Here is a 25,431-nt window from a genome sequence, read left to right as displayed (position 1 = left end):
TTTCGAAATACTCTTGAGCTGTTTGAGTAGGACAGTTGGGGTACGACGGGGTAAGCTCACAATGTACATGCGGGGAGCGCTGGGATGCAGCTGCAAGCGCTGAGATGTCACGTCAGTGTAGCAGCAAGCCGCCAAGTAGGCGACAACTACCAGAAGGGTTACATAGTAGTAGAGTCCTCTATAGTTGACGAGGTTTGAAGTGACACCGTAAATGAGAGCAAATCTCACATTGTCAATGTCACTTAAAACCCCAAAGGTGGAATACGTCTGGTTATCAACAACTGTCTCATATACAATTTAAGTTCATGTATAAACCTGAGAGAAGAGAAGAGGAAGAGGATGGATGGCATTGGGATAGCATAACCCCCATTCTCTTGCCATCTCTGGGAATGTGGAGGTCGAAAGGAAGTGGGAAATAGACAGCGAGAAAGCATGCAGTATTATTTCTTTTACCCTTTTAACATGTACGGTTTATTTTCTATATAGCATTTGCATTATTATATTTCAAGTGTTGGTCAGTTTAGCAGTGAAATCTGTGCAATGTCCGGTACAGCTAAAAAAAAAAAAAGCCTTGACGCTAAAGAGCAGCTGCAAGAATACTTTACAAATTTGGTAACAAGAGCAACCCTAAAAAAATTTATTTTTATTTTTAATCACATGTGCCATCTGCAATATGAAAAGATCAGTACTTTCTATCTGCTTCTGCTGTGGAGGACAGGGCACATCCAGGGATTAATTAACAAAAACCATAAAAACAAGCATTTGCAATGCAACGGGTCTCGCGTTTGCTCGTGTTAGAGCTGATAGCTTTGTAAACTCCTAACCGGACTTTTCACTTGTCATGAAACCTATCGGCAAAAGTGCAATAACCAGAAAAAGTGCAATTAAGTGTGTACAGGGTCGATATTTTGTAAAGCGCTCGACTTCTGCCAAGCGAGATCGCGCTGGGAAAATAGAGAAAAAGTAGTCCACGAACCGGATGGAAAACAGCGACCCTCGTATGTTTTCTGTACTTGGTCGATGCGCTCGAGGAGGGCTATCCGCCGGAAAAGGCATGACGTATGCGTGCCTTCCACTAATGAAATCAAGCAGATTCTAACAGGCAAGCCCACGAGCCAATGAAAGACACTGACGTGACGTGGACGGGGCTCCGAGCCCTTTTTAATTCCTAAAGCCTCTCGCTCAGCGAAACGCATGCTCAAGCGCATGCAATGCAGACTCGACCCTAAAAATATGCATACTCCTGTCACGAGCCCTAGAATCTCTCCTCATTGGTGGAAAGAAGCAAGTTTTATGTGCTTCTCCAATAATTAATCTGACTTCCACAACAGTCGCCTATCTTGCTTATTATTGCTCATAACTGTTTATAAAAGTGAGCCTTGCCAACCACGTAGCATGTATAAATATACTTTTGAAAGTTTCAGGACCTTCATCATTTGGCATCACGCACACCGCATGCTCAGAACAAGCACTGTCAAAGCCGAAAGGATTCGCCTACGTGAAATCTATTGGCTTTGTCAATTTATTTTTTACATCTTGAACAACATGGCTTAAAGTTAAAAAAAAAAAAAAAAAAAAAAAGCTGGGACGCGTACACAGCTTGCCGCTTCATTAGGGTGACTAGATTTTGAGGAGCAAAAACCGAGACAGGTCAGACATAAAAGAAGGACTAACGAATTTACACTCTACTTTTATATCTGGCATGTCCAGTTTTTTTTGCGTAGCTTTGTGAATGTGTGCCTATACGTGTGTGTACACACACACACATATATATATATATATATATACACACATACATATATATATATATATATATATATATACACACACACACACATTTACAAGACTATACATATAAAATTAGCTATGGTTTGATCTCCCACCCTGCACCCCTAACCCAGCCCCACCCACCTCTCTGCCCCCACTCGTCTCTCTGCTGGGAGCACACAGGCGACTGTGTTGCCTAACGGCAACAGATAAATTACTTTAATTATTGCATACTTTGTAGGTGTCTGTTAAAGGAGAGCATACCTTGAATTTATGCTTCCCTAGATAATCTGACCTTTGTCCCAAAGACCGGGACATTTATGTAATAATTTGACCTTTGTCCCAAAAACCGGGACATTTGTTTAAAAATTAAGAGAAGCGTTGTGACACCGGGACAGTCCTCTACAAACTGGGACTGTCCAGGGGAATCCGGGACGTCTGGTCACCCTACGCATCATACTACTTCTTTTTTCTTTTCTTTTGTTTTTTTTTTTACTTCAAGCTACATTGCACAGCAGCCCACCTGCTGTGCAACACATAAAAATGTTTTATAAATCAATAGATTTCGCCTAGGTGAAACCTTTTGCCTTTGCCAGTGCCTTTTTTTCAGTTTTATATAGCGCAAACTCAACCCAAATGTATTGGAGCACCTTACATGAACATTACACAAGTCTGTGTGTAAAGGCGACAGAACACGCCTGAGTGCCACACAAACTGACCATGTACGTGTGTGAGTAGAAAAGTGAGCATGTTTGTTAAGAGCTCAGAACTCACTTGGGTGACGCATGAAGTGGCCATACTGTGAAGCAGGTGATCTGCTGCACTCAGAAGCAGCAGATAGCCATTTCACACATAAAGGCTCTGCAGTAGCAGTGGCACTTGTGCATAGTTAGAAGACGCCTGCCATACAGGAAGGAGACTGGGGTCATCCTAAGGGTTCTCTTCCTTAAATAAATCACCACTGAGAGCTGGTGGGGGATGGGCAAAGGTGAAGGAGAGGCACTGCAGAAGCATGCTCTCTCCGAGTACATGCCAAAAGTAATTTAAAAAAAGAGTACCTACAAGAGCCTGTGGCTACTGGAAGGCTACACAAAGCAGTACTTGGTCCAGGCTCCACAGCAGGAATGAAGACCGAAGCCCAGGAGAAGCTGGAGGAGAGAAGGAAGCGCTGACCAATAGGAAGCAAGGAAGCAAGAGTGACGTGGGAGCCAACCAATGGTAAGTAATGTGCAGGCAAAAGCCCCTTTTAAGATTTGGTTTTCTTTACAAGAGATTTTGCAAGCACAGCGCAGGCAAAACCTAACAAGCGTTTGCAATGCAACAGGTCTCACATTTGCTCGAGTTAGAGCTATTAGTGTTGTAAACTCCTAACCAGACTTTACTTGCCACACAAAATGAAAGAAAAAAAAAAAAAAGTGTGATCGTGCTATGTAAAATGCAGCGCGATCGCGATGAATTCAAAAACAAAAATTGAGCGCAATCATGCTATGTCAAACCCAGCGCGATTGCTCTCAATAGAAAAGAAAAAGAAAAAGAAAAAGTAGTGCAGAAACCAGGCTGAAAACATCGAGCTTCATACGTTTTCAGTAGTTTTTCAGAGGACGGCTAAACACTGGAAGAGGCATGACGTATGCATGACTTTCACTAATGAAAGCAAGCAGATTTTAAAATGCAAGCCTCCTAACCAATGAAAGTGGCAGGCGTAACATGGGCGTGGTTACAAGCCCAAAGAGAGATTACAACAGGAACTGAGCGCTTGTGCACTTGACCCTAAAAAGGAAGCCCATTTATTTACTCCTTGTGTCCTTTCAAATAACCCAGCAATACTAGGTATTCATGGCAGCAAGTGAGGAAGTGTTTTATACGCTACATTAACAGAAGTAATGTATATTGTTCAACCTTTTAATAAATTGCAATGCAAATTGAAATGAGGTTTCAATAATACAAAGACTTCAAAAAAGACTTCAAAAAAACAAAAAATGCATATCTGTTGCGACAAATCTTTCAACCATTAACAGGATGCGCTTGCTTCTCATTCTTGGCCAGCGGATTGAAATTATGAAACTCCCAGCAGCTATGAGCATATGCTTTTCAAGACATCATGCACAAGTACATTGTTCTTTGGCTGGATAATTAAAACTTTCATTTTATTCTTCACATTAATGAGGTGTTGAACAAGTTAGTTACCTTCAATAAGGCATTATCTTGTAGAGACTATATAGCTGCAGATTCCTTACCTTAGAATTTCCTGACGTCAGCTTGGAATCTGGAATTTTTTGCTGAGCAGTACCCTGCGTGCACCGTCGGGTGGCGTCATTCAGATCCGCGTGTCGTCATCGGCGCCACTGGAGCTGTCTGTGATGTCACGGTCGACAATAAAGGCATTATCCCGGCGTGCGTACGTCAGTTCTTTTACCCATGAACTTCCACGCCAGAAGTGCAGAGTCATGGATAGAACCAACAGTTTGTGCAAAACTAGGGACCGGAAAGGGATAAACCTTACACCTATTAGACAAATCCGCAGAGCGGGGAAGCATGGGTGGGAGCAAGCAATCTGCAGCCAGATAGAGTCTTCACCAGATAATGCGTGACCAAAGGTAAGTAACTTGTTCATCTGATAGAGACTTCTAGCTGCAGATTCCTTACCTTAGAATAGATGCCCAAGCCATAAACTTCTGGCGGTGGGCTGCGGATAGATCTCCTTTACACTAAAAAGTCCTGCAGGACCAAACGGATCCGATTATCCAGGCAGTAGTGTTCTGCAAACATGCCCACATTGCTGCCTGAAAGATATCCAGGACTGGAACACCTCGTGCTAGAGCAATGATAGCAGCCTTGCCCCTGGTGGAATGAGTCCTCCGCCCTCAGGAGGCTGCTTCCTGGCCAGTGCGTTGCAGATTTTAATACAAAGAATGACCCAGCGGGAAATGGTTTGTTTCTGCACTGCCTGACCCTTCTTTGCTCCCACGTCCCCACGTCCCCCACAAAGAGTTGGTCATCCACCCGGAACTCTTTTGTGCGGTCAAGGTAGAACAACAAAGCTCTTTTTGGGTCCAGACGGTGGAGTCGCTCCTCTTCCTTAGAGGGAAGCGGTGGAGCAAAGAAGGTGGGCATGGTGATGTTCTGACCCGAATTAAATTGGGTCACCACCTTAGATAGGAAAGAGGTACGTGTTCTGAGAACCACCTTGTCGGGATAGATAGTGAGATACAGTGGTTTTGATGACCAAGCCTGCAAGTCACTCACCCTCCTGGCAGATGTTATTGCCTCTAAGAAGGCTGTCTTGATGGTGAACAGCCGGAGGGGACAGTTACATAAGGGCTCGAAGGGAGCACACATAAGAAATGTAAGGACGAGCTTTAAGTCCCATAGAGGAATAACAAAGGGCATAGGGGGAAACGTATCTACAAGCCCTTTGAGAAATCTAGGTACAATCGGAGATTTGAACAGTGAAGGCTGATCAGGCAGAAAGATAGCCCTTGAGAGTACCAAAGGCAGAACCCTGCTGGGCAAGAAATAGTATAAAGAGATCTTCTTGAGAACTCCGGGCAGAAGTGGTATGGGCAGAAATACATACAAGAGGCCTGAATTCCATTCACTATGTAAAGCGCTGCCGAGCGATTGCTGCCTTGGAAACTCCAACACGCAATACTGCTGATATTGCACGTTCTCTGCGAAGACGAACAGATCTAACCAAGGCTCACCCTACTGCTGAAAGAGTCCTTGCGCCATCTCCGGGTTGAGACACCATTCGTGATCTGTTAGGCATCGGCAGCTGAGTTCGTCTTCCCTGGCGTTCAGAGAACCTGCCAGGTGTTGAACCACCAGGGTTATGCCCTGCTGTTCTAGCCACGTCCAGAGATGCAGGGCCTCTTGGCAAAGGGTCCACGACCCCACACCACCCTGCTTGTTGCAGTACCACATTGCGGTAGTGTTGTCTGTGAACACCTGCACCACCTTCCCCTTTACAACCGGAAGAAATTATTTCAATGCCAGTCGGATCGCCCGGAGCACCAGTAAGGTGATATGGAGTCCGGATTCAGCTGGAGACCAGAGGCCTCTGATCTCCACCTCTCTCAGATGGCGGCCCCATCCCAGAAGTGATGCATCTGTCACTACTGTGCGATCTGGTTGGGGAGGGGAGAGGAGTCTGCCTCTGACCCAATCGCATTTCACCAACCACCACTGCAGGTCTTTTGCAGTTCCCTCCGAGATCTGTACTGTGTCTGTGAGATTTCCCTGATGCTGTGCCCATTGGAACTTCAGGTCCCACTGCAGAGCCCTCATATGCCATCTGGCATGTTTGACTAACAGGATGCAGGAGGCCGTGAGGCTCAGCAGCCTCAGAGTCTGTCTCACCGAAATCTAGGATAGAGGCTGAAACATTGGTATCACTGTGTCCACAACACCTCCGATGAAAGGGATCTTCTGAGAGGGAGTCAGGTGTGACTTTGGCACGTTTATAGTGAACTCCAGCGAATGCAGGAGGTTCTCTGTAGTCTAATGGTGGGTGACGAGAGCCCAGGGCATAGGAGCCTTCAACAGCCTTTCTGAAGGAAGGAGAAGACTGAAATCCATAACCTGCGCAGATGAGCTGCTACCACCGCCATCACTTCTGTGAACACCCGAGGAGCACTGGTGAGACCGAAGGGGAGCATGGTAAACTGAAAGTGCTCCTGGCCCACCTTGAACCGCAAGTAACGCCTATGGGCTGGCAGGATGGGGATGTGAAAATACGCATCCTGCAAGTCTAGCGCAACCTTCGAGTCTCCTTGGTCTAGGGCAGACAAGACCTGAGCAAGAGTGAGCATCCTGAATTTCTCCTTTTTGAGGAAGAGATTGACGACCTGTAAATCCAGAATAGAGCGAAGACCCTTATTCTTTTTGGGAATCAGAACGTAGCAGGAATAACCACCACTGACTACTTCCGACATTGGGACCCTTTCTATGGCTCCCTTGGCCAAGAGAGCTGCAACTTCCTCGCGGAGCAAGAGTAAAAGATCCTCCATCAGCCGTTCTTTTAATGGAAGCACAGAGGGAGGAAAATACTGGAAGGGGAGGCAATAGCCCTTCTGTATCATCTGCAAGATCCATTTGTCGGATGTTATGGACAGTCAGTGAAGGAGATGAAATTGAATCCTCCTTCCAACTGGACGCGAGTGGTCTTGCAGAATCAAACTAGGACGACTTGAGCACTGCGGAGGAAGGGGGCTGGGTGGTGGCCGACCTCTGGCTAGACCCTCTGGGTCTGAAAGTACCACAACCTCATCCTCGTACTGGATGTTGAGCTGACCGAGGACAGTGGCTGATTGTTGGGTGGTGTGGTACCACACCCCTTCGTCAGCCTTGGAAAGGGCGAAAGGCAGACTGCTGGCAAGCAGGTGCCGAGAGGCTCAAGGATCTGGCCACAGCCCGTGAGTTTTTGAACCGCTCAAGCGCAGAGTCTGCCTTTTCTCCAAATAGGCGTGAGCCATTAAAGGGCATGTCCATAAGGTTTGCCTGGACATCCCCTGAAAAGCCAGAAGTACGAAGCTAGGCATGGTGTCGAAGGGCCACCGTCGATAAAATCGCTCTGCCCAGCGAGCCAGTCATGTCCAAACCATACCTAATGGTAAACACAGCTGGATTTCTCCCATCTTTAATAACTTGTGAGAGAGTGTGCCGTATGCCCTACGGGACTTGGGGCAGCACCTGTGCCACTGTATGCCATAAAGTATAGGAAAAAAGGCCCAATAGGCATGAGGTGTCTCAATGTCAGGCTGTAGGAAGAAGACATCTTCTTCCCAAATTGGTCTAGCCTTTTGGATTCCCTATCTGGGAGAGCGGAAGGGAGGGCACTGTGGGAAGTGGAGGCCTGGACCACCAAGCTCTCCAGGTAGGGGTTTTGGGTGAGGAAACTAGTATCAGTAGGAGATGGTCTATGGTGGCGGCCGACTGTCCTATTAAAAGGAGCCCCTGTGCTGGGTTTGGACCACATCCCCAGCAGGACATCAGTGAGGGCTTCATTAAAGGGTAACATCGGTTACAATGTGGAAACACCCGGCTGAAGCACCTCAATCAGGAGGTTAGTCCTGACTAGCACCGTAGGGAAATCTAGGTCCAAGACCTCAGCTGCCCTACGAACAACCATAGCATATGAAGTTCCCTCCTTCGTAGCCACAGTAGGAGGTGAGAGCATGCCAGTACCTGGAGAAGTATCCAGTCCACTGGTTTCCCCTAGTTCCTCATACCAGTCCATATGCTCCAAACCATATTCAGCTGACAGGCATGGCAAAATTCGCTTGGACTTCTTGTTCTTTTTGTGCCTCTTCCCCCAAGTGCCCGGAGGACCTCGAGTGCAACGAAAAGGACTTAGGGCTCCTGGAGCAGTCCCATGACCTCCTCCTCGATCGGGACTGTGTCCTCCTAGGAGTGCAGCAACCGAAGTCAACTGCCAGGCTGCCATGCGCTTCAGAGACCACTCTCTCAAAGCTTTTGGGGCCATGGCCTGGCAGTCGGAACACAACTTCGAGTCGTGGTCTCTGTCGAAGCACCAGAGACATACTTGATGGGTGTCCGTCACTGACATGGCGCGATGGCATGTACCACACGGCTTGAACCTCGTCTTCCTCTATGGCATCCTTGCACAGATTCAAAAAGGTGTCGAAAAAAAGCTAAAAATAAAATAAAAAAAAAGGCCTGCCAAAAAAGGTAGAGGGTAGCTCGAATCCGGACCCGCACTTAACAGGAGGGGAAGGAAAAGAATTGACATATGTGCGCCAGGGTGGTGCCTTAATAGGTGACCGTGACGTCACAGGTGGCTCCAATGACGCTGCCACATGGATCCGAACGACACCACCCGATGGCGCGCGCAGGGTACTGCTCAGCAAAAAATTTCAGATTCCAAGTTGATGCCAAGAAATTCTAAGTTAAGGAATATGCAGCTAGAACTCTCTATCAGATACACTGTTACAAAAGGAAAAATGTACATGGGGAAGAAATAGCTTTGAACTAATCCAACTATTGTTGATGTAGATTGGACAAATGAATAATCCACTCTTCATTGTGTACACTACAGATAATCACACAAGTCCTTTTTTTCTGCACCAAAAGAGCCAGTTGTGCAATGGCTGTAATAGAAGAAATATTTTCTAAATTATATACCCATCATAAAGGATGAAGAGGTTTCACCAGAAAAAAAAGGCTTTTGCTTCATTCTGTAAGTTCAGGTCTTAGGGTGGTTGTGCAAAAGCAAAAAAAAGAGCAACCGGAGCTGGTGATGTTTTTGCTAATGCACAGGCAGAGGTAGAATCCTATTATACACCTACAGTTTGTGCTGCTTTTTAATTTTTTTTTGTTCAAAAGATGTTCATGAGGTTACTGTCTTAAAAACAAGTTATAAATTGTTGGTTTGGCAACTTGCACAGAGAGCTGAAATATGTCCTAATTGTTATGCATTTGTTCACTTCTAATGTCAACGAGAGTTTGTGGGTGAATGGAGATCACTACAGGATGTTATTTTAATTGTAAGGAACGGATAGGTATAAGGAAAAGTAGTTTTATGTCAGCGTTGTGATGACAATCAAGTGATAGTAAAATGAGTCACAAAAAGGGTGATGTGAAAGCAATGAAAAATCATAGAAAGTTTAATAGGAGAATCTTATAAAAGTTCAAATAGAGAACAACTTAAGGAAAAATAGTCAAACACTAAATATATTAGGTATGAGAGTTCAAAACACATGGCATAAACGAAAAACTACCCGGCAACTATTCAAAGGTAAAAATGCTACAGGTGGTCACTTTGTGAGAGTTTATGGGAAGAAAAGAGGAAAACAAAAGTAGGATGAGTAATAGAAAATGACAGGAGAGGTTCTGAGTCTGCAAGAAGTGATAACAGTAGTTGTGTACCACATGTTGAAGGTAACGAGTTTGGACTGATGAAGGCATCTAGAAACTAACCTTTGCGTAAATTGGAAATTGGGCGTGTTAACCTGCACATTGTTGTAGATTTTGGTTCATTTTATGATACTGTTGCAAAAGATGTATTAAAGAGTAAGGTTTTATAGAGTTTATAAGGAAAATTGGAACCATCTGACAAATTCACCAATGCTAGGTTGCAAAACTTTGACATTTAAATTTAAAAACAGAAAGGCCTAAGGAAAGCTATATGTAGCAGAGAAAAGACAGTTAAACTCAGGATGGATGGATCAACGATCTGCGGACATAAATCTTGACTCCAGTAGAACTAGTATTTGAGGGAGCGAGTGTTGATATAGGAAGTAGAATGTTTTGGAGTTTTCAAAAAGTATTTTTGGCAAACCTTGGAAAATTGAAAGGAGTTTCCCATAGAATAAGTTTGTAGTACAATGAAGTTCACAAGGTTGAGAGCATACCCATGATTTAACGAGATGTCACACAAGAGTTAAAACAAAAAAAAACACATCATGATGATAAAATGGAAATGGAGGAGTCTCTGAAGCGGTTGCCTATACCGGTAGACGCAAGATGGACAAATAGTAAGTTGAGGCTCTGTGTTTCCACCACACAGACATACACAGTAATATTTTAATTGGTAGGCTCCCGCTTCTAGCAACTAAATAAATACTGTCCATTTCAAAGGCAGTGAGATGTTTTTAAGCTATTGACCTTTCTGCAGCTTACCATCATTGTCTTGCATGGCCAAAATAGAAAATTGTCTTTATTGCCCCAACAGGCTGTGCCCAATAAAAGTGCGTGCCTTTTGTGTTAGCACAGCTATCTCTGTTTGTAAAGGCATACGTATGAACAATTTTAAAGATGTGAAGGGCATTGTTCTTCCCAGGACAACATTTTGATAATCTGAAAAATTAGAAATAATATGACTCATTTGGAAAAAGCTTTAGCAAATATAGCAGTGAAACCTGCTTGGGACAAGAATTTAGTTTGGAAAGTGTCAAACTCAAAATACATTTGATAAAGCAATCTGTGAGTCTTCCCCACCTGATAATAAGGATAATTTTACAATTTCTGAGCAGATGAGTTTTATTCAAACTTTGTAGGAAAGTTTGCAGCAAAAACTCAACCAAGGAGACCATTAATGAAAAATATTTTTCCATGTCTTTGGTCAAAAGAACAAAATGTATTTCCAGGGATCTACATCACACGGTTACAGACCAAAAGCCATAAGTATGCCACCAAAAGATGCAAGTGAAAAGGGTCGTAGGAGCATTACCTAAGCAAGAAGAACCTGATGGGAGAGAGGCAGTAATTATTTTTGCGTCATATTCCCTATTTCAAAGTAAGTTATTCTGTAATTGGGGAACTGTACACTTGCCAATTAGTTAGTTAATTGTGTTAAGGTGTAACCAAAAATCTCTGGCAAAAGGGCCCACCAGTACTGGTTTGATAAATGATGTACCACTAATAGCTAGGCATTCAAAGAGACTACAAAATTAGAATTAGAGAGTAGTGTCATTACTTGGTAAACTATGTTGTGGCAGAAAGTATGAACAGATTGTCAGTTACTTGGAAAAGATGAAGTCCTGTGTGAAGTCAGGGAACATTGGAGAGATGATAGACAGATGGATGGTCAAAAGAAAAACAAAGCAGTGGAAGAAAAACGTTTTTTGAAAACTAAAACATGACTAAACCTAGGAGAATGGGTTTCGAGATGAGGAAAGGCACAGTTATAAATCCAGTTGAGTTGAAAGAAAAGGTTTTAAGGATGTGTCAAAAAGAGCACTGAAGGTCTTAGAAAACTAAAATGAGACCCAAGAAGTTGTATTGGTGGCTCTGTATGAATATGGATATATAACGTTGTGTAAGAGAATGCATGTTAAATGAGAACTGAGGTAATCTCAAACAACCCTGAGACCTCATTTATGCCAGACAGGGTGCCCCGATACACCTTGGTAGAATCCCTTTCACCAAAGACAATTTGGATAGTATGTTTACTTCAACGAATGTGAATGGATCTCCTGAGTTGATTTACAAGGCAAATAAAACAGCACAATCAGGTTACAATAATGTGATAAAAAACATGAGGTGAAGCATGAAGAATGTTTCCTAATTAAAAAGGGGAAGTGAGTTTAACTAAAGTGGGGTGCTGAAGGGGAAATGTTTTCTCAGATCCATTAAGGATTGTTCAGTTTTTAAATAATACAGCAAGGCTGAGTGTTGGCAGGTTTTAGCACACAATCCATTTGAGTTTAGGTATCACTGATGAGACTAGAGAAATAAATCATGGTCCAGTTGGATATTTGTGGTGGTTGGATGGTGTGAGCAGAACTTGCAGTGAAGGTAGGAGTGGTGAAGAGGAAGATAAGAATGATGAGATGAAGAAGATGATGAGAATTCTAAGGAGGAAATATCTTTATAAATGGTGAAGAAGAGAATGTGAATGAGTGTAAATATGTTGAGTGTGACTTTGCAGAAACAATGGAATTTATTCGAATCATGAGGAATAATGGACTCTCAAAGTTAGCAACTAACAGGGGAAGAATTGGACGAATTATTTTTACACTGAGAATGTAAAGTTTATGTTAGCTATTAACATTCATGAATTTTATTGATACTACATCATTATGGTGTTCGAAATACTGTCCTTTTTGTTTGTGTAAACTGTCTTAACACCTGTAGTCCTTTCTTTTTTGTTTTCTACAGGGGATAAGGTGTAGTGTTAGGGGTACTTTTTATTTTACTTTGTTGGCTTCTAATTTCTTTATTTTACATTTAGAATGCATATTTCACGGGTTGCCAGTTATAGAAAGGTGGACCGTACAGATGAGAGCAGTGGATTCTGTGCAATGCCTGGGAATGCTAAATATTTGGAAAATACTTTGTTATGCAGCCTGTCATCAAACATTTCACTGGCTCCTTTGGGTAAATATAGTCTCTGGGGAAATGTCGGACTAGTACATACCACACTGTTGATTGTCTTTGGTCAAAGGACACCATAGCAAGTTAAAAATGTGGAAGTGGCTGCTTCCCTTAATGGTGACAGAGCAGGGCGTTTTTTAACTGCTTTGAAGCAAAAGCAGTAAGTGGATTTCCAATCCTGTGTTGATGTTGCTATACAAAACACACAGAATTATAGGTGGGTAGGTATCAATAACTAGATTACTCCCCAATAAGGAGATCCAAATGGGATCACAATGAGAGCCGAGTTAAGGTGCTAATATTGTCACTTTGAACAGTTAAAAGATAACTAGTACGAAGCCTCCTTTCCTCTAAACATCCTTTAGTAACATTTGTTGTCCCAAAAGATGTTGAAAAAACAACCTGTCACCCTCATCTACTTTCCACTGGTCTTCCCTCTCTTTCCCTATGGCTATGCCCTTAGCTGTCCATCAGGAAGCAGACAGTAGACACTGTGCTGGAAATAGCTCTGACAAAGCGGTTTTGGAACATGGCATAGTTTTACTGTCTGTACAGTTCTGTAACAGGCAGAGAAGGCTGCAGGTGAAGGGAAAATGCTCTCTATTCCTTCACCCCTCTTGGGTGAGAGAATAGCTCATCATTCCACCATCTTGTTCATTTCTCAGGAAATTTGGTAAGGCAGTAGATCGGTGCTACCACTTCCTTTACAAAAGTCTACTTTTCCACACTGACATCATAGTAGTGAAATATATATATATATATATATATACACACTGAAAGGTGCTTAGGAACATATAAAAAGTGCACTGCCATTTCTCAGTTGTCTTTTTACTCTGTTTACAGAATCTTCCACTTCGCTACATAGTGTCCCTCTTTTACCAGTCCTTTAAAATACTCTTTCCATCAAACAATCTTCACAACAAGATGCAGAATAACAAACCAGATCTGTTTTACTTACTCTTGACATCCTCCAACGACACCTATTTTTCCATCTTGACCTTTATGCTTTTTCGTACTGAGTGGTGGAATAACATTCCTTGCAAACTGATAAAGACTTTCCATGTCCTTAACAGAGTGCGTTGAACGGGATGAGAATAATGTCTCGACAACTGTAAAATGGAAGGATTGAACATGTTTGTCAGAGTGCATGATATAGACAAAGTTAAATAAACAGTTAAAAAAAACATTTGGTCTTTAAGAAAAATTGCAAACGAAGCCATATGAGAGTTGGGCTATAACTTACACCCATAAGTGAAAGATTCACAAAGTAGAACATATATTGCAAAGTCAATTGGTCTGGAGTTCGCTGGCAACCTTTTGGTTTTGTCAATGCTTATTTTTTGGGGGGTATGATTAGCATAATACATTGTTCCTGGAGCTGCCAGGCCCTTGCCAATCTTAACAAAAAATAAATGGTAAATGCACATGCATTTTCTGGTCTCAAAAAGCATACATTGTCATAGTAGACCATGACACGGAAGGGAACCCATTTGTGTGAGGATATGAGTGGGGGGCTAGAGTGTCAGAGTGGATTTGTTGGAGAGTAGTAGAGTAGGGGGAGTAGAGTTCAAAGGTTCAGTGGCAGAGTGACTTGGAGTGGAGTGAGGTGGAATAGGGTGAAGGGAGTTAGAGTGAAATGAGGTAGTGGGGTGGACTGGATTGAAGAAGAGTGGGGTGGATTGAATGGAGTGCAGTGGATTGGTGTGGGGTGGACTGAAATGAGGTGAGGTGGATTCGAATGGGGTGGATTTGAGTGGGTTGGATTGGATTAGATTGGATTGGGGTGAATTCCCATGATAGGGCTAGGGTGGGGTGGATTAGACTGGAGTGGAGTAGGGTAGGTTATACTGGAGTGAGGTGAACTGGATTCACTGGACTGGAGTGGGGTTGTTTGGATTGGTTTGAAGTGGGGTGAACTGGAGTGGGGTGAATTGGAGTGGGGTGGATTGGACTGGAGTGAGGCTGGGTGGATTGGAGTGGGGTAGGCTGGGCTGGATGGATTGGATTGGAGTGGGGTGAACTGAACTGGGATGGGGTGGGTGGATTGGATTGAGACGGAGTGGGGTGGTTTGGAATAGTGTGGTGGTCAAGAGTGAGTGTGGTGGATTAGAGTGAGTGGGGTGGAGTGGGGTGGGCTGGAGTAGACTGAAATGAGATGGGGTGGACTGGATTGGGGTGTGGTGTGGTGGAGGCTGCAGTGGGATGAAATGGAGTGGGGTGGATAGAACTGGTGTGGTGTGGTTTGGATGGGAGTGGGTTGGGGTGTATTGGACTGGATTAGGATGATTGGACTGCGGTGGATTGGAGTGAGGTGGATTACATTGAGGTGGGATGGATGGATTGATTGGAGTGGGGTGGACTGAACTGGGATGTGGTGGGGTGGATTGGTGTGGACTCATGTGGGTGGATTGGTGTGGACTGAAATGAGGTGGAGTGGATTGGGGTGGGTGGATTGGAGTGGGGTGGATTGCATTGAACTGAGGTGGATTGGTGTGGGGTGGACTAGATTAGCGTGGGGTGAATTGGATTGGAGTGGGGTGGATCGGATTGACGTGGATCAAACTGGGTTAGATCAGAGTGGAGATGACTGGAGTGAATGGGTTGGCTTGAGTGGGGTGAATTGGATTGAGTGGGGTGGACTAGGATGGACTGGATTGAGTGTTAACTGGATTGAGGTGGATTGGATTGAGGTGGATTGGATTGGGAGGATTGGATTGGGGTGGACTGGATTGGTGTTGACTTTAGTGGAGTAGGGTAGATTAAGGTGGTTTGGAGTGGGACGGATTGGACAGGAGTAGGGTGGATTAATGTGGACTGGACTGAAGTGGGGTGGATTAAAGTGGATTGTATCGAGTGGGATGGATTGGGGTGGTCTGATTGGATTGGAGTGAGGGCTTGAGTAGCGGTGGACTTGATTGAAGTGGGGTAGATTGGAGAGGGTGGATTGGGTGGGGTCTTGTAAATTGGATTGGGTGAGTTGGATGGTTTGGATTGAACTGGGGTGAGGCGAGGTGTACTCGGATTGGAGTGGGGTAGACTGGATTCGATTGGTGTGGGGTGGGCTGGACTGTAGTGGGGTGGCTTGTGGTGGATTGGAGTGGGGTGAATTGGGATGGAGTGGGGTGGACTGTATTGGGGTGAGGTGGATTGGACTGGAGCGGGGTGAATTGGAGGGGGCCAAATTGTTTTGGATTGGAGTGGGTTGTTTGAGAAAGGAGTTGGGCAGGTTGGAGTGGGGTAAACTGTTTTGGATTAAAGTGGGGCAGGCTGGAGTGGGGTACATTGGAGTAGGGCAGGTTGTGTTAGAGTGAAGTGGGGCAGGTTTGAGGTTTCCAGATTTTTTTGGATTGGAGTGGGGCAGATTGTTTTGGATTGGAGTGGAGGCGGATTGGAGAGGGATATATTATTATAGATTAGAGTGGGGCAGAATGAATTAGAATGGACTGTAGTTGGGTGGATTGGATTGGAGGGGGTGGACTGGATAGGAGCAGGGTGGGGTGCATTGGGTTGGTGTGTGGTAGACTGGATGGGACTGGGGTGATTTAACTGCGGTGAATTGGGATGAGTGAAGTGGGATGGATTAGAGTGAGATGGATTGGAGTGGGGCGTATCGTTTTGGATTGAGTGGGACAGATTGGAGTGGGGCGGATTGGAGTGGGACAGACTGGAGTGGGGCAAATTGGAGGGGGGCAAATTGCTTTGGATTAAAGTGGGGCAGATTGGAGTGAGGTGGATTGGAATGGGACAGATTGTTTTGTATTGGAGTAGGGCAAACTGTTTTGGATTAGGGCAGTTTGGAGTGAGTCATATTGTTTTGGATTGTAGTGGAGCAGACTGGAGAGGAGTAGATGGGAGTTGGGCGTATTGTTTTGGATTGGAGTGTGGCATATTGTTTTGGATTGTAGTAGGGCAGATTGGAGTGGAGCAGACTGTTTTGGACTGGAGTGGGGGAAATTGAAGTGGGGCAGATTAGATTGGGGTGGAGTGGAGAGGAGAGGAGTGGTTTAAAATGGAGTGGGGTGAGGTGTGGTGGACTGGGGAGGATTGTAGTGGAGCAGATTAAGGTGTACTGCACAATTATATGTTAAAGCATCATTTCAGAAATTACACATAAAAAATAATGTCGCTTTGCAATATTTAGAACAAGATAGTCATCATCTTTTGAGAACAGCACCCACAAGCAAAAACAAAAGAAAACATGAGTGCAAAGTGAGAAAAGATGACTTGGCAAAACAAAAGGAAGTTAGCTATAAAAAATAAAAACTTTGCAATTTTGTTGGTCCTGCTGGGGACATTTTTGCCAGGCAAAAGCCTTCTGTTTGCAGGGCACTAGAAGTTAAAAAGAATAAGACATTCCCATCATCACGTCGGGAGAAGCAGACAGGCACTGATTAAGTTGAATCAATCAGTGCTTGGTCCCTGCTCCACACAGAGAAACTAAAATGATGCTTAAGCCTGCAGTGACGAATTAGGAGGCGGTAAAGAAGAATGCCACGCAAGCCAACAAATGGTAAGCAACAGGCGGGCTCCAAGCTCTTTGCTGTGCACAACAGGGGGCCGATTTATATCTCGGCAGATGGAATACTCTTGTCCCAAATGAGACGGATATCCTGGCCACTGTATTACGATCTCCATAGGATATAATGGGATCGTAATACGGCAGACGGGATATCTGTGATGTTTGTGACAGGGTATTCCCCTCCCCATGCACTCACAGGCTCGACCCTAACAACTAGCATCACTCTGGGTGAAGTTAGCTAATGGCTGAAGTGGGTTGACCCACTGCTGTAGTAGGCAGAAGAAAAATGTGAATGATAATAACAGAGTGGCCTGGCTGAAATTATATTACTTTTTTTTTTTTTTTAACTAAAATCAGAATGTCTTGACTAGCACCAGATGGCATTTACCAGAATCCAATGTCTTCCAATGTCGTTATCTTCTTTAGACTGCCATGATTAAGATGTCTCCCACTATCAAAATGAGGATTTCTTAAAATTCTTATTTTGTAAATTTTAGTAATATTTTGCCACAAACAAATTAGATATAAGGTCCATTAAGTTCTGGTTAGGAGAGATACCCTCCACTCTCCTATGTGGCCCTCTGTAGTGTTTAGTCCAGTTTTGAAGCTTAAAGAGAAACCTCCTCTCATTCTGAACAGATGATGGAAAGTGGGTCAAATGATAATAAAAAAAGACCATATTGGAGAAATTAAGTGTGTAACCTCTTGCAACATAGATAAGCTTTAGATTTCAAACCTTCTAAATAAACAGCAGGCAATACAGTAGGGTGCTGGTACTGGCGAAGAAGACTTAGCTTGAAGGCTTGAAATGACAAATTCACTTCTATTTCTTTCCTTAACAAATCTCACTTGGAGAGATATTATGTATGAATTTCCCGGGAACTACTCCAAGTGTCCCAGAGTCCATAGGTGGCTGATCCCCAATATGAAGCAGGTCTTCATAAATACACCCTAATCAATAGAGAGCAGGCTAAATAAAGGAAGTAGTCACTTCAACCCTTAAGAAACTAAAAGCTGACTCTTAAGTCCTAGATAATTGAGTTCCAGTATTTTACCTCCACTATCCTAGTAAAAACAAGAAAAGGAAGTTGCAATCCAAATATGTGGAACATTAGAACCTAGGCCACAACCATCAATAGACATTCAGACCCATAACAGGGGTGAGAACATACTACTAATTACCAGAAACAAAAGCCATCAAGCCGTATGATTCTCCCTGACCTATAAGCAGGACCACACAGATTACAGAATCCTAAAATGATTGTAATTACAGGTGAAGGAATCCAAGTAGACAGTAATGTTGGCAAGTGATTTATTCCCAAAAATTCAAATGCATAATTTCATCAGGAAGACTAAGCTTCTCTAACACAACCTCACTGCAGCATCCGCAGACCACCACTCTTTGCTCCACATCAAGCAACTCACTGTACGTCTCACTTCCTCACCTTCCATATTGACATTCACAACATTCCACTACACAGCGCTCATAAGCTAGAAAGCCACTATAAAGTTGCCACAATAGGGACAAACTTGGCACTCTGCAATAGGAGTCAACAAATCAGAATATAATCCGATTCATCAAGTCGGTCAGTAGAAATTCTTTTCTTTTGGGGGGGGGGGGCTGTTTTTATTGTTTTTTAATTTATCACATGTACGCAATCTGTCACACACAGTATCAACAATAAACAAACGTAACATGGTCACTGCTGAACATTTCCGTGACAGTTCATGTCTCACTACCCAGGATCTGCAGGGAAAAGTCATTTCCCTGAGGTATCGGGTTCTCCCAGTCAAAACTATTATAGGTCCTCCAGGCCCCCTTAAACCCTACCACACCTTGGCGAACATATGAGGGAAGGCGATCTCTTCATAAACTGCCTTAACTGCTTCCATGCAAGCTATCATGCCGCTGATCATATCATCTTGGATGGGATAGATAAATTGTTCCACATTCTGGCTCTCTCTCTTTTTGCACTATAAAGCCCAGATTACAGGACATCAGCTGCGTTCTACGAAGGTCAACATCCATTGGAATCCCTAAAAGCATCAAGTGAGGGCTACTAAGCATGGGGTCCTCCGGAACCCCCAACAGTTTGGCTGTTATGGGCCAGTATCTTCAGATCAAGGGACACTACTGTATGGTATGAAAAAAGTCCCCTTGGCTTTCCCATAGTGCATGCATATTGGTGGTTACACATTCTCATTTTGTATAGTTTCCTCAGATTGAATTAATCTCAGCCGAATTTGATTCAATACTCCCCCATGGGTGTATAAATGCTGCTTCCCGTTCCCACTCACCCGGGAACGGTTGACCCAATGTTCACTAACTGCACATCGGATGCATACTCTTGGTGATCATTTCAGAAATGCCACTTTAAAATCTATTACCACACTATTAGAGGGACATGATGTAACGCACATGGATAGGTTCACCATACATTGATTACAAAGCACAGTACATGCATTCCTACCAACATACCCAGAGAAATAAAAAGAATTCCCTCCTCCCTCACTGATCATCATGGCCCTAGATAGCACTCATTTCATTTCCCCATTGTATTGCATCTCCCTACAGCTAAGACCTACTGGAATGGAGAAGTCTAGGGCCACATGGGAGCATGACTTGGAGCACCCTATCTATGACAAAATATGGTATTTATTGTTGTGCGCAAACTAAACTGATCTCTAATATTCACTGGCATAAATTGTTACACTATAAATATTTACACTTTGTTTATGTAACTATGCATTGGCTAAACTAGATCTCTCTCCTGACCACACTTCTGTCCTAAATGCTTGGAACATGCTGACTTTGCTCACTTATCCTGGACCTGTGCTTCAATCCGCACGTTCTGGAATACTATCCATACCACTCCGACACATGTGACGGGGCACACGCTTACTCCTAATCCATTACTAGTACTGCTTGGTTATGTTAAGCCCCTTGAATATAAGGCGCTTTACTGCACTTGCATTGCTCCTTGCTAAGCGTCAGATTGCCCTTCACTGGGGCCGCAGCGGTCTTCCCACTGAAACAGCTTGGCTCCAAGACATGTCTTAATGCGACACCACCAGTGAAATCTATGCATCATTGCAACCTCCATCTTCAATGCCTAACGATATATTTCAGCCTCTTTGGAACTATTGCTTGACATTGAACCCCCAACCAATGGACAATCAGGAAACTGCTTCTTCTGTCTGTAATATATTGCCCTATATTCATTTTTGCACATGTCCCCTTTGAATACTATACCTAGGCCTCCTGCTCTTCCTTGTCTCTCCTTTTCCCTACATGTTTGGCTTCTGTGTTCTACAAAGCTACTTCCTCCTACACTTCTCCATCTTACCTCTCTTGTCCCCTCCTTCGAGATCTTTTGCTTCATAGCCATGTTTTATGCCACCCAACTGCTGTATGATGTCACTGCTTTGTTCCATTTATAGTTTTTTTATTTGTCTATAGTACTTCTTTTGATATTTGTTTTTTTGTTATATTGCACAAAATCTAAAAAAAAATATATATATTTTTTTTTAAACAGTGCTGATTCTGAGGTTGCCATGTGTTTTAGTAAGTTGTCAGGCCTTTTGTTAAGAGTTCAACAGATAAAGGAAATGGCTGTACCCATAAAGCAGAGATCTTCAATCGGGGGGCGGCGCCCACCTGGTGGCCCGTGGTGGCTTTCCCTGAAAGGAGGGTGGGGGAGGGGAGGGGCAATGCCTCAGAAAGTACTTGTGAATAAAGATGGCCTGGAACCGCAACTTTTGCGTTTCAAGGCTGTCTTCATTTCATTAACATGTCAATTGGAGTGCATAAAAAAATAAGGCAGCTGTGATCCTGTGGTGGCCGGGTCAACGAAGTAGCTAAAAACAACAAAATATTCTAAATAATGTGTTGTATTTTCACATTCATAGCAACTGCATTTTACATAATGCACCCAACAAATAAGTGTAAAATAAGGTGTAAAATAAATGTGCATTAAATTAATTGATGTGAAATGCACTTGTTAACATTATGAAACTTGGTTAATGTGATCACTGCAGATGTCTGAATGTGAGACCAGAGTCTCACATGCCTGAATCCAGGATGATGCAGTGCATATTAGAGCTTTGTGTATTTATCGTGCTATAGGATCCCAGCATGTAACAGAAAGCAATGCAACTATGTAAGGCATTATTCTAAAATTGTATTATACATTGGATAAAATAGGCTGCCACACTATGATTTTGTGTATATGATGAGGGCCACTGTAAATATGCAACAGGGAAGCACAAAATAATGCAGCAGGGTTTACTCAATTATGTGGCAAGAAAAGGCAAAATATGTGGTATAGTAGCATATTTTTTTGTTAGTATTACTTTATTATTTTGGTATGCTTTCACATGGTAATACTTTCTGGGCAAAATTTCACATCAATAGTACCAATTTTACAATCTAATGCAGAACTAAGCAACTGAATGATGCTCAGTTACACTTTACGAAGGGCTTTCACTGCGCGCAAATATGTCCCCATGTTTTCACTAACTTTTGATCCATTTGAGCTAGAAACAAAATTGTTTTTGTTCAGATCTGCAGAATATACCCCAGGTGGTGGATTATTCGGTAAATATGGCAAATCCATAATTATTTCATAGTTCTAGTTGCCATGTGTAACAAAATCAAGTGCTTTCAAAGAATACATATTAGTAACAGCTAATCTGACTGTACCTAGTGTATCTTCTACAAATCCATTAAAAGGCCACTTTCCAAAACTCAGCAACCTTACATTACTTAAAAAAAATAATTCATGTTTGTCATCATGGTGCTTCAAGTGACTCCACAAATTAAATCACTTTAGACCCCCTCCTTTAACTCTCACACAGAGGTACTTCCAGATCCCTATTAACACATCTGCAATGGTCGTTCTTAACAAAAAGTATGGGAATAGTATTTGTAAAATTAAAAATACCTGGGCACCTTAGTCCTCGTACACCCTGCCAACGCTGGCCTCTGTGCAGATGTCCTTTCAAGTGAGTCGAAAGGGTGGAAGTGAGGAGGCCAAAACGGTCATATTCAGAGGCCTGATTGTCCCGAACCATAGGGTCGTTGGGTAATCGCCTAGGAGAAAGAGTAAAGGAGTGAAATCTATAGATTGTGTCAAAGAGATGACCCAGAGGAGGTGGCACTATGTGGAATTATTTTTTTTCTTTTATAAAGGAGACAGCTTCCCCTCTTCCTCAGAGAGATGCCCTGAAGAAGGTGTTGAGAAATTTGGGCTTTTTTAAATTAAAAAGGCCATCACTATCATTAATGAAGCAGGTCCACTGGCAGAATGGTGTAGGAGACCACTGCACCCGAATAATGGGTGTGGTACTAGCACAAGGGGTGGGAGGCCATTTTCTTAGCATTGGGGCCCTGATTACAAGAAACAGGGGAGATATAGATAGTTCCCTTTTTTTTCTAAAGAAAGGGGCGGGGCAAACAGTCTTATTTGGGTCTCAGGCCTAGAAATAATGCCCAGTGGAATGAGCAGGTGAGGAGGCATCATTGGATCTGCAGGTGCAGTGGCATTAAGACCTAGTGTTGTTTTCGGCAGCGGATCAATGGCCCAAGAGAGGGAATAATTGGAGAAGAGGAGTCATCTTAGCATTAGTCTTCAGGTAGATGATAAAAAGGAGGATGGGACGGGCTCACAATTAAGATTGTCTTGCTAAACGGTAAGACATGGGCAGAGCACTAGGGATGACGTCGGCCATACGTGGGCACTCATTTTTACTGACAGTGACAAGAAGAGAGTGATGTCTAGATGAGGTGGGGAAGACATGAAAGTGGCAGAGGGGATAGACTACTATTCAGGGCCGCCGGTATCATTATGGCAGAAGGCACAGATGTAGTGGGACCCAAGAGAATGAGGACATAAATTAATGGGAGTAGTGTTTGCCTAGTTCAGTTTTTTGCAAGTTTGCTCTTTTATATGTCTCACATATATTGTAGAGTATGAGCTACAGAAAAAGTGCCCCTGGTATTATCTGATAAGCCTCATCCCCTGTGATCAGCCCTACAGCTCCCAGTCCCCCAAGACTTTCCATAAAGTAGAGGAGTGGGGCCCAACTTAAAAATATTTTGGGTAGGGGGGTCTCAGAGCAAAAATGTTTGAAGACCTCTGCCATAAACTCTTCCTGTAACGGGTTGCTACTAATGAGGTCTGTTCAGTCTTCCCCCTCTGCTCCCAGGGCATGTCTGAGCTGTAGGTATTCATATTGCTGAGTGCATGCCAAGACTTTCTTTTTGTAAGAATCGCCTTGGATTATGTTCCCTAATTTTGAAATGCCAATGAGTTCCCACTTTTTTAATCCCTTCAGCTTCCCCACTTCCTGCGGCCTGCTGCCCTGCAATAAGGGTGTTTCCCCTCATAGGTTTGGTGTGCCATCCTACATATATCAATGCTCTGTCCCAGGTCGCAAGAGTAACCTTGGTGTAGCCCATCAAGTCCCTTCTAATGGTTTCCAATTTTGATAGTGAAGACAGGAGGGTGGTTCCATTGAGATCTGTTCCCCCATCTCACCTCGAGGATAAATCCTCAAATCATTAACAAACTGAAGCTGCAATGCCCAATTAAAGGTTCTTATATCTGGAAGCTAAAGGTTGCCATTGTGTACTGAGCTTTGTAGTGTTCGAAGGGCTACCCAAGGTGTACTTCCATCCCTGAGTAACATTTGTAGGATTCTGTCTATCTTCTCAAAGAAACGGACTGGTATCACCCAATGGGTGTTCTGGAGGAAACAAAGGAATTTAGGTAATATGGCAGCATCCCCAGTAATGAGAGAGGAAGCTTTCGTGGCTGTTTAACACCCGACGGAAACTCTTAGAGGCCACGCCACAGGTTTTTTTTTTCCCCAAGCAGTCAGTTTTGTGTGGTGTGATCTTCATACCCAGGTATCTGAAACTCACACTTGACACAGTGAGGCTATCGGGTACCACCCCCACACCTGTCGAGTCTCCCAGTTTATATACAATTGACTTTCCCCAATTAATTCTATAGTCAGAGTACTGTTAAAAGTTTCAAAATACTGACAAATCGCGGACACAGTCAATGTGGGCACTTAGCAGTAGAACATTGTCAGCCTGTTGTGAAATCTCAGGTTACCCTGCAACCGCAGGGAATCCCACTATATTCGATGTATCCTAATTCAGCACGCAATTGGCTTCATACAGGGGGTGAAAATCAATGGGACAGAGAACATACCTGTTGAGTGCCGTGTGCTAGACGAAATGTGTCAGAAGTCACCCTGTTCACTCTTAGCGCCATCATGGGATTCGCATAGAACAAGGATACCCAGTAATGAAATGTAGGGCCAAAACCAAGGGTGGTTAGAACATGGAAAAGAAAGGTCCAGTCAATAGAATCAAGCACTTTTTCTGCGTCTAATGTTATTATGGTAAATGTTCACATTTATTTTTAATCTCATCCATCCAGTTGCGCAGTGGAGACTGAGTTGAGTGGGCCTCCTAGGTACGAACCCTGTTGGGTCTCTATTGACCATTCTCTCTATAGTAAAAAGCCAATTTGTAATGCCGAACACATCTCAGCATTCTTAGAAGAGCTGAAGAAACGCAGTCTTGATTCAGAGAAATGCTGAAGCAAGAGATAACAGTGACAGAACTCTTGGAAGCGACAGGCTGAATGTAAAGCGGTAAGACCCTGGGACCTAACGGAATACTGGGTACATTTTATAAGAGGGACTTGTCTGATCTGGGTTCCCATATTCTTAATAGGCTTATTAAGGCCAGTGACAATTTTGGAGAATTGCCACCTGATCTTCAGCATGCAATTATTTCTGTACTCCTCTAAAAGGGAAAACCCTGCAGCGCCTGTACTTCTTATAGACCTATCTTCCTGGTAAATACTGAAATAAAAATTTTGGCGAAGATCATGGCAAACCGTTTAGCAACAGTCCCATTCCATTCTTTCCAGCCAAGCTCTCAACTGACTGTTAAGTTCCACCGGACCATTATTTATTGTGAGTCTGTAGTCATTGTAACGCTCGTTTTACCTGCAATTTCTTCTTCCACTCCCCCACCAATATTGTCCGCATTGTCATCACCACGTTTAAAGGGTGACCATTTTTCCTGACTTCTCTCTCGCCGCCCAATTTCACGTGCTCAGGGTATGGGTGGCCCCAATATCTTTCCCATGGAACGTCCTGTACAAGTCAGTTAGTCTCTGTGGGATCCTCTCTCCTCTACCCAATCCCATTCTTCCACTGGAGTTTCAAAGAAGAAAGATTTATTTTGAAAAGAGAGAGTTTGGCTGGGAAACATAAGCATATAGTCA

The 25,431-nt window shown here is 43.5% G+C and overlaps 1 protein-coding gene across 5 annotated transcripts in view; it reads right to left on the bottom strand.

The window, feature by feature from the left end:
- NAXD (NAD(P)HX dehydratase) overlaps nucleotides 1-25,431 on the bottom strand; it is a 359,272-nt gene that overhangs the window by 156,592 nt on the left and 177,249 nt on the right. For 4 of the 5 annotated variants that reach the window (XM_069205114.1, XM_069205117.1, XM_069205116.1 and 1 more), the window contains one exon: nucleotides 13,562-13,712. In XM_069205114.1, the coding sequence (XP_069061215.1) occupies nucleotides 13,562-13,712 (151 nt within the window). Of the gene's footprint in view, nucleotides 1-13,561; nucleotides 13,713-22,065; nucleotides 22,215-25,431 lie in introns of all 5 variants that reach the window. The other variant, XM_069205115.1, reaches the window with a different exon arrangement.

Source organism: Pleurodeles waltl, chromosome 8 (assembly GCF_031143425.1).
Source record: "Pleurodeles waltl isolate 20211129_DDA chromosome 8, aPleWal1.hap1.20221129, whole genome shotgun sequence".
Classification (NCBI taxonomy): Eukaryota; Metazoa; Chordata; class Amphibia; order Caudata; family Salamandridae; genus Pleurodeles; species Pleurodeles waltl.
The sequence above is the reverse complement of the archived record's forward strand: the minus strand, read 5'-3'. Positions and strand labels throughout refer to the sequence as shown.